The sequence below is a fragment of the Mixophyes fleayi genome, chromosome 8 (genome assembly GCF_038048845.1).
Source record: "Mixophyes fleayi isolate aMixFle1 chromosome 8, aMixFle1.hap1, whole genome shotgun sequence".
NCBI classification, from domain to species: Eukaryota; Metazoa; Chordata; class Amphibia; order Anura; family Limnodynastidae; genus Mixophyes; species Mixophyes fleayi.
Window position 1 is genome coordinate 127,926,269 of NC_134409.1, and position 13,961 is coordinate 127,940,229.

At 42.0% G+C, this 13,961-nt stretch overlaps 1 protein-coding gene across 1 annotated transcript in view; it reads right to left on the bottom strand.

Annotated features, from left to right (window-relative positions):
* The window catches only part of SHQ1 (SHQ1, H/ACA ribonucleoprotein assembly factor), a 72,792-nt gene extending 59,222 nt beyond the window's left edge, over positions 1–13,570 (bottom strand). Inside the window, 5 exon segments of the mRNA XM_075183461.1 lie at positions 2,930–3,087; positions 8,327–8,449; positions 9,300–9,364; positions 10,529–10,679; positions 13,483–13,570. Coding sequence (XP_075039562.1) covers positions 2,930–3,087; positions 8,327–8,449; positions 9,300–9,364; positions 10,529–10,671 — 489 coding nt within the window. The 5' untranslated portion in view covers positions 10,672–10,679; positions 13,483–13,570.
* Positions 13,571–13,961: the final 391 nt, after the last annotated feature.

A 13,961-nucleotide genomic window follows, 5' to 3' on the forward strand; every position in this document is an offset into this window, starting at 1 on the left:
AATATTAGAGTTCATATTTACTCACAACACATTGTCAGCTATTGCTCGCACAGTAAGACTTTCCTCTAGTCTTCAAACCTTCAAGCGTTCTCTGAAAACCCACCGCTTCAGACAAGTTTATGATATTCCTCAACCACCATCTTAATCTCCCAAGATTACCATATTACCACTCTCTACACAGCTAACACAAGACAACAACCCTCTGACGAACATTGCTACACACACAGCCCACTCAGTACTTTTACCTTTGCATTCTAGCTGGTCCAATGTGCAATATGATGTAGCACATGCCCTTGTGTTTCAAACTCCCATTGTCCTATAGATTATAAGTTTACGAGCAGGGACCTCTTACCTCTCTGTCTGTCTGTATTACCCAGTATTGTTTTATTAATGTTTGTTCCCAATTGCAAAGTGCTACGGAATTTTCTGGCGCTATATAAATAAATGTTGAGGATGATGATATTGCTCCCCCATCGCCACACATTATTAGTCTGCACCCCATTATTTTACCTGTGACCCCCTTAACGGATACTACCCATCTGCGGTACAACTTATGTGAACGGGAGCAGTATGATGTCATGTCGTTACCGCGGGCAGAACTTGCGTCACAAGTGCTTCTCACGAATACAGGAGTAATACAGCAACACAATGGCCTGTTAAAGAACTGTGCCTTAGTCCTGTGATAGCTGGAAATCTAATAGTGTCTGGTAAATGCACAGGAGATCAGGCTGCCATCAACAGCCCACTTTCAATGCAGAAAGGAAGGAGGAGGCAGAGACGGAAGACCGGCGTCAAACCACCAGAGCGCACTTCTAAGTCACCATCACCGGCATTGTCCAGCCCTGTCTCAAAATGTCACGATACCGAAACATCATTTATTTTAAAACAAAATATATTTTGTATAACTATTTTTGAATAAGAATGAAGCAGAAGTACTTTTATGACAAAGAGTGGCTTTATTTAATAAGCTAGTATTCTAGCATGTGCTATCGTAATTTGACCACTAGGGGCATCGTGTTACAACTTTTATAGGTTCACTGCAGGAAAAGTTGCTTCATGTACATTGCATTGGAACAGAAGACCTATAATTTATGATCAGGTTTTTAAAAGTAGACAAATACGGTGAGCCTGTTATGTTTCTCAAGTTCACAATCAGTGTTAATGACAAATCGAATTAAATTGACAAACAGGAGATGGAGAATAACTGCAAAGTCTTACCTTATAAAGGGCAAAGCTTTCCTAAATTAAATCTCACCCGAGCAAGCTGCCCCCACACTTTCAGGCTGCCTCTACTCAATACACATGGAGATACAGGTAGAGTTCACAGTGGCTCAGTGGTTAGCACTTCTACCCCACAGCACTGGGGTCATGAGTTCGATTCCTGACCATGGCCTTATCTGTGTGGAATTTGTATGTTCTTCCTGGAGTTTGTGCGAGTTTCCTGTGGGTGCTCCGGTTTCCTGCCACACTCCAAAAAAATACTGGTAGGGGGTGTGTGTCCGAGTGTGTTAGTGAATTTAAACTAAGCTGCAATGGGGCAGGAACTGATGTGAGTGAGTTCTCTGTACAGCGCTGCGGAATTGGTGGCGCTATATAAATAAATGGTGAGGACGATGAAGGGCCACAATGGCAGCAGAGAGGAGCAGCGTATACTTACTCTCTATGTGCAGAAATCTGGCACAGGAAGTAACTTTATATCTGTGGACAGTTTAAAGCTCTATAAAACCCTATTAGCCGGTTAAGTCCACTGCAGGAAGTACAATTTCAGGGCTGGGTATCGCTGTCACCACAAGGCTCCTTCACCGGCAACTGGAGCCACTGTATTCCAGGTAGGCACCTGCTTGCTGGTTCCTAAATCCTCCTGACGGCTTACTTTAGCTCAGGACTGCTGGATAACAGACAGAGCGATGAGGTTTAATGCACGGCAGCCAGGAGATGGATTAGAGTGTTAGATCTAATCTGTTGGCCATGGGAATTTAGCAGTGAGGATGTTTATATCTCAATAGCTCTTATAAGAGCTGTTACAGGCACTACACCACTAAGATTGTGATTCTACACCACCTACCTGGGCTTTACGCATCATTTTATACAGCTTCCCAAATCATGACGTCTGTCCAATGCCGGTTTAGGATCATCATCATTTATTTATATAGCACCACTAATTCCGCAGCGCTGTACAGAGAACTCACTTACATCAGTCCCTGCCCCATTGGAGCTTACAGTCTAAATTTCCTAACACACACAGACATAGACAAAGAGAGACTAAGGTCAATTTGATAGCAGCCAATTAACCTACCAGTATGTTTTTGGAGTGTGGGAGGAAACCGGAGCACCTGGAGGAAACCCACGCAAACACGGGGAGAACATACAAACTCCACACAGATAAGGCCATGGTCGGGAATTGAACTCATGACTCCAGTGATGTGAGGCAGAAGTACTAACCACTTTGCTGCCATGCTGCCCTCTCTAAGTCTGTGCTGGGATGTAACATTTAAATCTCCCACATAAACTAACTCCCAGGATTCTGATTGGTCTACTGCCGCCTCCAAGCTGAACTTGGCTGCAAGAGGCTGGCCCGCCAGATCCCGGGCCGGTGGTCTCTCAGAGCTCAGGTGTGGCTCTTTGGTTCCTGGGCACAGAGCATCTCTACTGCAGAGTCTCTCTTGATGCATTGGAAAAATCCATGCTTCCGAGACTCTGACCCACAAGATAAACGTAGATCTGAACACTTCTAATTCTTCCACAGACAAAACCAAATCACTAACAGGTCTAATTTTGTTGCACATACATCTCCCGTAGGCTCAGCCATGGTTAAACACTCTATTATCGGAGGTCGTATAGATTATATAGCAGATACATCTAAATAACGGCATTTTCTTTTTTCTTTTACAGACTATTACTTTAGATTTTCTTTGTAGAAATACTGTACCTGCAGTCGCCCGAAGACCCCAACACATAGATTCCCAAAACCATAACTGCATTGTGAACTAAGGACATTGGTGGGTAATTCTTCAAAGGGAGTCTGGTCTATTTGCCAGTCAAAGTCCTCTTCATCCTCATTGTCCTCAGGACCTTCATTTGAAGACCCTAAGATAGAAAGTACAAAAAAAAAAAAAATCTAAAAGTAAAATTTTTTAAATGTGCAGATAATAAGCAGAGTTGTATGAGTAATGCTGGTTTTCCTTCTTCATTCTCTAGGAAAGTGACCGTACACGGCCGGGTCTGGTAAATTTTCAGATATGCGGCTGATCTGTCCACATATATTGTCGTCATTTGGCAATCAGGACATAGCAACATATATCGACAGTAAAGCTGGGTGCAATTATCGCACAGATCATACAATGAAAGCTCCCACAATCATGTTTTATCGTACCAAAGCACATTTTATCGTTTTATTTGGTCTTCTAAACTTCGTAAAAATCATAATCGATGATGTCAGGCAAATGTGGCAGTGTGCACGCACTCACGACCAGCAGTGTAGGCAGATATCTGTAGAGTGTACAGTCATGATCTGTTCAGCAGATGGTTATGAGAGATGAAGATCACAGACCTGAAGGTAAATCATGTAGGTGTGTACACAGGAATCTGCATGATCATCAGGACTTTCAGTCGTTGGTAAAATCGTTAGAGACATTGCATCTGAAGTAAGATGGCATAGGTGTGTGCCCAGCTTAAGCCCAGTGACACCATGCATCTGCCAATCGGCATCACTGTAGTCTACAATGAACCCCGATTGACTTAAGTTTACTGTAGGAAGTAATTTTCAGTGCTGTAGTCAATCACAGATTAGGGTTCCTACCTATTCATCATCATCATCATCATTTATTTATATAGCGCCAACATATTCCGTAGCGCTTTACAATTGGGGACAAACGTAATAAACTAATAAACAAACTGGGTAAAACAGACAAAGAGGTGAGAAGGCCCTGCTCGCAAGCTTACAATCTATGGGACAATGGGAGATTGACACATGAGGTTAAGTATACATTTTGCATCTTGGCCCAGCCAGACTGCAAAGGTAGGGTGACTCATAAGCTAAATGATCCTGTCACACAACAATGTTGGTCCGGGGGTAGTTGTCTTGTGTGAAATTGTGTAACAGGCTAAAGGTAGTGAGGTTAAGATGGTGGTTGAGGAATATTATAAGCTTGTCTGAATAGGTAGGTTTTCAGAGAACGCTTGAAAGTTTGTAGAACAGAGGAAAGTCTTATTGTGCGAGGGAGAGAGTTCCATAGAGTGGGTGCAGCCCGAAAAAAGTCCTGTAACCGGGAATGGGAGGATGTAATGAGGGTGGATGAGAGACGCAGATCTTTTGCAGAACGGAGTTGCCGAGTTGGGAGATATTTTGAGACAAGAGAGGAGATGTATGTTGGTGCAGCTTTGTTGATGGCCTTGTAGGTTAGTAAAAGTATTTTATATTGGATTCGGTAGAAGACAGGCAGCCAGTGTAGAGACATACAGAGTGATTCAACAGAGGAATAGCTATTTGCAAGGAAAATCAGTCTTGCCGAAGCATGCAAAATAGATTTTAGGGGTTTGAGTCTGTTTTTGGGAAGACCAGTAAGGAGGGAATTGCAATAGTCAATGCGGGAGATGATTAGTGCATGAATTAAGGTTTTAGCAGTGTCTTGTGTGAGATATGTGCGGATTCTGGAAATGTTCTTTAGATGTATGTAACATGATTTAGATATAGAGTCAATGTGGGGAACAAAGGATAGGCGTGAATCAAGGATTACACCTAGGCAGCGAGCTTGTGGGGTGGGATTTATGGTCATGTTATCAACAGAGATAGAAATGTCAGGTATGCTCTTGTTGGCGGGTGGGAATATTATTAACTCTGTTTTAGAAAGATTAAGTTTGAGTTGACGAGAGGACATCCAAGATGAAATGGCAGAAAGACAGTCAGTTACACGGGACAACACAGATGTCGAGATATCAGGAGAGGATAGATAGATTTGGGTATCATCCGCATAGAGATGATACTGAAAGCCAAAGGAACTTATTAGATTTCCAAGAGAAGCGGTATAGATAGAGAACAGCAGAGGACCTAGCACCGAGCCTTGTGGTACTCCAACTGATAGGGGAAGCGGAGCAGATGTGGCTCCAGAGAAATTAACAGTGAAAGAGCGATTAGAGAGGTAAGATGAGAACCAGGATAGAACTGTGTCTTGAAGACCTAGGGATTGCAGCGTTTGTATGAGAAGAGAGTGGTCAACGGTGTCAAATGCAGCCGAGAGATCCAGGAGAATTAGGAGAGAGTAATGGCGTTCAGTCTTAGCAGTGATCAGATCATTAACAACCTTGGTCAGCGCAGTCTCTGTGGAGTGTTGAGAACGAAAGCCAGACTGAAGAGGATCCAACAGGTTGTTTGCGGAAAGAAAGCGTGTGAGGCGAGTGTAGGCAAGTCTCTCTAGAAGCTTGGAGGGGCAAGGGAGCTGAGAGATGGGACGGTAATTTGAGAGAGAGTTTGGGTCGGAGTTTTGTTTTTTTAGAATAGGAGTAATCACTGCATGCTTGTATAGTGATGGAAAGATGCCAGTAGAGAGTGAGAGATTACAGATTTGAGTTAGAGGTGAAATGAGCACAGAAGACAGGGATCTACCAATTTGCGAGGGAATAGGATCAAGAGGACAGGAGGTAGAGTAGGAAGATAAGAAGAGCGTAGAAATTTCCTCTTCATTTGTGGGGTCAAATGAAGAAAGGGTGTCAGAGGGTAGTGGGAAGGAAATGAGCTGATGGCTTGTTGAGGAGGAGGATACCATTTCTAGTCTGATCTTATCAATCTTGTCCTTGAAGTAGGTAGCAAGATCCTGAGCACTGATAGTAGATGGAGGGTTCGGGGTGGGAGGATTGAGAAGATGATTAAATGTATTGAAAAGGCGTTTGGGGTTAGAAGCCTGAGCATAGATAAGAGATTGAAAGTATGTTTGTTTTGCAGTGTCCAGAGCATTTCGATAGGAGTGGTAGACAGAAGTATATGTGAAGAAGTCATTAGAGCTTCGAGATTTACGCCAGTGACGTTCTGCTTTACGGGACAGTTTTTGAAGATTTCGTGTTGCTTTGGTGTGCCACGGTTGACATCGAAGTCGACGTGTAGTATGAAGTGTCGCTGGAGCCACTTGATCAAGGGCCGTTGCTAAGGTTAGGTGAAAATGAGGTACTGCCATCTCAGGGGATGAGAATGTAGAGATAGGGGAGAGAAGGTGTTGGAGAGAGGTGGAAAATTGTTGAAGATTAATAGAATTAAGATTTCTACGAGTATGAGGAGGCTTGGTAGAGTTAGACAGTAGAGAGGTTAGAGCAGTGGGGGTGAGAGTGTAGCTGATAAGGTGATGATCCGAGAGGGGGAAGGGTGTATTAATAAAAGGGTGTATTAATAAAATTAGAAACTGAGCATAGTCTAGAGAAAACAAGATCAAGGCAGTGGCCCACGTTCCTGAAACAGTTCAGTCGGGGGGAAAGGAGGGGGGGTGTCAATTGGCGCAGGACACTGGGCGCATCATAGAGGGACCAGACTTTCCAGCAAAACTACAGATACATAATACAGAACCGGCAAAATTTTTTAAACACTCACTAAATGCCATAGAGAGTTGTGTTAGTAGGAGGCCAATCACAAGCTGCAATCTCTTGATCGTGCCTCGCGATTGGTCCCCCCTACTCACTTCTCGTCCCCTCTGGTTTTCGACCAGGTTTGTGTGAGAAACATAGCAGCACCTGTAATAATGTCCAAATGGAGCCCCAGGGCCTCCGGCTAATGGGAGGGGCCACTTAAGGGAAATATTAGCCTAGGTGGTAGTGTAGATGGAAGAAGGCATTAATGCATGGCTCCATAACAATTATCCCTCTATCAGCTATACATTCTGCTACTTTACATGTCCCAACGTCATTTGTATATGAAAAAGAGATTTACTGCATTCACAGATACATATGTAAATAATTAAGTCATTTGGCTGCACAGACAGACTTTGAACAACTTCTATTATAATACGATTCTGCACTTTACAGGCTGGACAACTGTATTACCCAGAATGCTTTTGTGTTCAGTCAGCGACTAAGCAGCGAGCTAGTTTCACCACACACAAAAATGTGCAACTTTTTCTAATGAAATATATGCCAATGTTCAATTATTTTAAAAAGGCATATTGAAAAGAAAGACTTGGCCGTTCACATGCATGTATTAAACGCACTTGCAAACTGGATACATTCTCTAATAAATACGCTTAAATTCTCATAGTGAGATCAAAAACAAAGTGGTTTAACAATTTTGCTCCAAACGTCAAACATTCTATATATGTTGCATTATCTACTGAACGTCTAACATTTCCACATGTTTTAGAGAAACCATATTTTGTTACATTTCCCTTGAGCATAGGACTAGGTCTAGTCAATTCCAGATTCCATTATAAAGAATATATGGAGGTCCCTAGGGCCACATATCTCTGTGTGGACTGACTTTTAGATTCCGGTGAAGTGTATCAAGCAACAACGTTTAGGTTTGAGCTCCTGAATTATTCCCGTAAGTTATGAATCTCCTTCAGGGACCAATGCGGAGAGCCCTGGAGACAGCAAACTGTAGTGTAGACTCTCCAAGGCCCTATCTATATACCTGGTCATTTCATGCAAGAATCAGTCACTGTTTCTCCTCTAAACCTGTATACTATGGAAACTAGACACAACCCCTGGGAGACCAGACTCTCAAAGGTGCATCTGTTACTAAGACCTTATGCAAAGTAAGCACTTGTCCATCCCATAACAGTAAAACAAGCGTGGAGAGCCAATACATGGTGCAATAAAAAATCTTTATGTACGTTGCAGCATTTCGCTGCATTCTACAGCAGTGGCAGCTAAAAGCATTTCTGTTAACAATTTAGTGTTTGACTTGTATTATTAAAATAATAATAAAAAATAAAAAGACTGTTGATCCCTTTGTAGCATATTTTGCTAATTAGAGTGAAATGTGCATTTTAAATGATGAACTATTCATGATAAATTTTAGATATTAAGTTGCATTCAAGGCATGTGCTTAGAAAAGGATATCTAAGATATTTCCATTGTTAATTCAATTATTGTTGCAGCAGTTATCCGATACGTGTCGCATGACACCGAGACTGCAGTTATGTGAGCTGCTGTGACATCACTGGCCCTGTGAATAAAATCATTAAGCCACACAGTGCGTTTCCACAGGACATGCCTGTCACTCAAACAGGACTCATTGCCAGGTGGAATTAAAAAGTGTCCGGTACATAACTATATGCACAGAACTAAATAATCTCAGAGGATAAATAGCGTTAGTGCTCAATGAAAGAAATCTTCATAACATTCTCACCTATCTCTTCAATGAGACGTTTAGAGGTTCTAGCTCCTTTAGGTGCTAACAGGGACGTCAAAAGGTTCAGGCCCTCAAAATGCTGTCCTGGGGTCTCTTTGGGCACTCTGACAGTGAAAGTACCTGAGAAGAGAACAATAACATGTATGTGATATATATATATATATATATATATATATATATATATATATATATATATATAAAATATAGCAACTGTGGAGAATATAATGAGGGAAAACATGATGTTAATAGTCTCCTTGTTGTGCAAAATAAAAACCGTGACTATAGAGAATCCCTTCAGGAGTAAAGGGGGACTATAGGAAGGTTAGTGGTTACACCAACCTTACTGGTTTGTTCAGTTTGGACAATCCCTGTAGACCTTCTCCGCACACATCTATAATCACCAGCCAAGTCTGACAAGTCTAAAGACTTAACCAACGAGCTACTGTTAGACAAGAAGTTCTGAACCTGTCCCAGCTATTCAGGGGTGCACTGCATGCTGCATACTGGGTAAGGGGCGGCATCTGCCAATCAGCGATCACATACACAACGTAACTACAGGGTCTGGAACTTTGAACCAACTTCTCTGCTAACAGCACTCTGTGGATCGCCCACTGCTTCCCACAGGAAGAGTCCAGCCCACCTCCAATTTAAAGACCGGAGCACTCTGGTATATGTCAGAAAGCATAAACCATCAAGTGTATCATTCAGTTACAATCCATCAAATGTGCCCTGACTACACTAGCCATGCCAGTCTATGTGAATTCACCAATCTGCCTGCAGATACCCGTTACCTAGAAGACAGCAAGTTCCAGCACTCAGACTGCCATCTGCACTGCCCCAGTGATACAAGGTAGAGAGATTCCACCCTTCTTTTTTTAAAGATGGAGACTACCTATGAGACTTGCTGAACTGATGAAAACACTTCCAGTATCTCAGTATTTTCAGCTCTATAACGCACAGAATTACTGACCATCATCAGCGTTATATGTGGCTTTCTGTCTCCCGTCCTCCACAATCCTTCCAGGCAGCGTCAACCTACAGACAGGAGTGAAGAACTTTTATAAGTATGGGGACCCATGGCACAAAGACCCTCTTCAACAAACATTTATACAGAATAACCATATTACATTACCAAGTAAGGCAGGATACACACTACAGAATGTTCCGACCAATGTGTTATCTACAATGATTGTCCCTTTGACTGAAGTTCCGATCAGTCGGGCGATTCATGTGTACACGGTATACATGTTTTAAACAATTTTTTTGTCTGTCGTAACCTTGTCTCAAAAGATTGTGACTCCGTACACACTGATGCAATATTGGGCCTCCCGGGAGCAAAATCCTTAATTAATTTAAATAAAGAACATTATTCCCATTTGATTGACGTTTTGACACCGCACCACGTGGGAGAGGTAGAGAAAACATCATAGATTTAAATATACACTCCCAGAAATGAGTCGCAGTTTGAGGAACTATCGGCAGTTGGTCGAGCAATTGGTCGGGATTTCATACACATTGTAGGATCGGAAGGCGATTGGAACGAGATTTATAGTTCTGCTGAACAATCAAATGAAACGCTGATCGGTACTTTGGAACGACTGACGTTTATCTTTTAACTGTACACACTAATGCAGTATTGGCACGAACAGTGGTTTATCGCTCAATTGATCCAGTAGTCCTCTAAAAACACTATAGTGTGTACCCAGCCTTAAATATCCATGCCTCTGAAAGTGTTATTTGGGTAATATTATTGACTGGGAGCTACCATTATGATTTCTCTCAAAATTAGTAGTATTGTCCTGTATATACTAAGGGTATAGAAATTGGCAAAGTGAAGAAGTTGCAAATGGAAGGTGCAATATTCGTCCTATTAAAACTATGATGTAGATAAATAAAGAACCACAACACTATCACAGTTTCTATAATATTCTATGATTAATCTATATTGTATTGTTATGTACTACTGTGTTCTGTACGGCTATGCAAACCCTTTGTTGCATTGCTATTTGCTTAGCATAACTCAGGGGACTAAATTCGCTCCATTGACTATTCATTCAAATTGTGTCAATATACTTAGGAAAACAATAAACAAAACAATGACTAACTTAAAATACAATCAAAACGCAATTCTATTTAAACTTGAAAACATTACAGTATAGAACATGTCTATTTAAAAAGGCAGATGGACCATTCTCTTACCTTAGAAAGTAAGGCTTGGCGTAGAATTTGAAGTCATCCCCTTCAATGTAAATATCAAACTCTGACACTCTGGCATAGGGAACTTTAATGGTTATAATGAGAAAGTTATTATCCTGACTGATGTCAAATGCTGGGGTGATCATTGTGAATCCTGCAAGAAAACAACATAATTAATTTGTGAAATTAAAACAATTTATTCCACCCCCACCATTCACATATCATCATCATCATCATCATTTATTTATATAGCGCCACTAATTCCGCAGCGCTGTACAGAGAACTCATTCACATCAGTCCCTGCCCCGTTGGAGCTTACAGTCTAAATTCCCTAATATAGACACACACATAGACATATACATACAGACAGAGAGAGAGGTAGACTAGGGTCAATTTTTTTTGATAGCAACCAATTAACCTACCAGTATGTTTTTGGAGTGTGGGAGGAAACCGGAGCACCCGGAGGAAACCCACGCAAACACAGGGAGAACATACAAACTCCACACAGATAAGGCCATGGTTGGGAATTGAACTCATGACCCCAGTGCTGTGAAGCACAAGTGCTAACCACTAGGCCACTATAATCTATATAATCTGGCCCCAACCACAGCTCAAAAGGAAATTGCAAATAAATAGGCAAAAAACAAAACAAAACAAAAACAAGCTATTGAAGGTATAAAAAGATAACGTATTGTTATAAATACTGTGAGCAAAAATACAAAATAAATAAAGTTTTTTACAGCTTCCATGCAATAAGAGCAACATTGTTAATTTACCCTAAAAATAGACCTGCTACTTTTTTTCAATGAATAAAGTAAAAAATGTGTACGACAAGGTCAGACAGTTCTAATACCCGAAACAAGGCTAAAATGTTATTATTGTTTGCAAACAATAGAGAGTGTGGAGTATTCTCCCACATTTGCAGCAATAAAAGATTCTATGTAAACCGGCTAAAATAGTATCTGACGTGCCAACTTCTATTGAGATGGCCACAAATATGCTAATGCAGTCATTTGTCAAAAATATGGCATAGACAGTAATGCATCAGGAGAAGACAAATAAATTTAGGCGACATCTGAATAGAAGTCATATGGAAGTACAAAGGAGATCATTCGTTTTCCAAGAGAAGTGTTAACGATATAGACGAGCAAAGCACCTAGGACCGAGACTTGTGGTACTCCAAATAATAGAGGAAGATCCGAATCGGATCCAGAGAAAGAAAAATACAAAAAAACTGAAGGAATGGTTTGATACGGGCAGCACTGTGGCGTAGTGGTTAGCACTTCTGCCTTACAGTACTGGGGTCATGTTTGCGTGAGTTTCCTCCGGGTGCTCCGGTTTCCTCCCACACTCCAAAAACATACTAGTAGGTTATTTGGCTGCTAACAAATTGACCCTAGTCTGTCTGTATGTATGTTAGGGAATTTAGACTGTAAGCCCAAATGGGGCAGGGACTGATGTGAGTGAGTTCTCTGTACAGCGATGATGATGGGTAGGATGAGAACCAGGTTATAATGGTGTCTTTTTAAGAGAAGTGTCACATGCAGCAGGGAGGTCATGGAGCATTAGAAACAAGTAGTGTCCTTTGGATTTTGCAGTGATCAATTTAGTCAGTCTCTCTGGAGTGTTGGAAGTGACAGCTGACTGAACAGGGCCCAACAGGTTGTGTAAAGGAAAGAAACTGTGCGAGGCGAGTGTAGATCATCAGATAGAAATTTAAGTGAGAGTTTGGATCAAAAATAGCTTCTTTCAGAATAGGAGCAATAACCACATGCTTGAAAAATGATGACAAAATACCAGTGGAGAGATTACAGATGTTAAGGCTGGGATGACCACAGAAACAGGGGCCGACTGTGAGGTGATAGGGTCAAATGGACAGGTAGTAAAGTAGGAAGATAAGAAGAGGGTGTTTCTCTCACTTTGCCAGAATCCCATCCCATCCCATCGCACCACACCCCACCCCACCATGGCATAAGTTTACGCCCTGGTAAGCACAGGTTCACCATATCGGTTGAGATCTTTTCTTCGACTGTGTAGAAATTTAGCAACTACGCACCCATTGAATTGTTCTTTATCGCTATCATGTCTTGCAAAAAGTTTGTTAAATGCACTGCAAGGAGATCATTAACCACACCTTGTTCTAATAAGCGGGCACAACTCACAAATACAGTTTTGGGTGAAATGTCCTATACCCAGTCCCCAAGAGTTAATTGCTTTGGGTCCAGTAAGTATGTAGTCAATCCAGTGGGTCTCTTGACATCCTGCCCGCTTCTGCTCTTCTTGGCCAGTTGACAACACTGCCTGTGCAAGAATAGGTCAGCTGGAGAAAGGAGAGTCCAGTGATATCTGTCACCCCAAACTCTTTCAGACAGGCAGTGTGTTGTCCACCAACAAAATACTGGGGGCAGAAGGAAGAGGAGCAAGCACACACTAACAGTACATTGGGGGTCCAGCAAAATACCTATAATGCACATTACGGCCCTTCACCTATTTCAAGTTCCCCGGGACTGCTCTCAATCCCCCACTAACGCAAAGACTGCAAACTATACAGGTCTCTGTATACCATACTATGTCATTATGTACACAGGGGTAACTATACAGATTCTATATGGAGGAAAGTATCAATGTATATTTCACAGACCAGAGTATTCAGAGTAAAGCGATCAGACACCAGATACAAAGCTGCTTCTAATTTGTACAAGCTTTTTATTGGAATATTTGAGTTTTGATCTCCTGTATATGGCAGCACAGGACTCATAATACTTATATAGCACTAGCACTAGATCAGGCTTAGGGTATCTGTGATTCTTCAGCTGTCAGTGCATGCTGGGACTTGTAGTTCCACAACAGCTGGCTAGACACAGATTACCCCAGCCGGAGCTCCCCCTCCTATGAGTAAGACTACACAGGATAACACACAATGACATAAGTCACAACACACATGAGGACTCCCTCACCTGAGCGTCACACTCACACCGCGCTGGATGTTTCCTACTTCCGGGTCTGCACGTGTTACCGAGCAAGACCAAAACCAGTTGTTTGATTGGTCAAGAGGCTGAAACAGTTCCCGCCCCTTTCCCAATAAGCAAAACCAGCTTAGAAACATCTGAGTAGAGATTGGCGGCGGCGCGCATTGACCGGGCGTGACCTGCCAGTCAGCCTGTGATTAGCGGGAGAGGAAAAGGGGCGGGGTGGCAAGACTAGCGACAGCCCGGCTAAATAGTTGTCATGGAAACAGAACAATAATGCTGTTAGGTGATACATTGTAACAGGGCTGAGCGATTTCATGATCGGGGCGGGGCTATAACAGGCAGGACATGCTCTTCTGTTTACATACATGGGGTTTATCTGAATTATGTATACTAAGATAGGTCCATGTTTGTACTTTTCTTTTTAACGTTTCACCTTGAGTCTCCAAAGTTTTTGGCTGTAAATT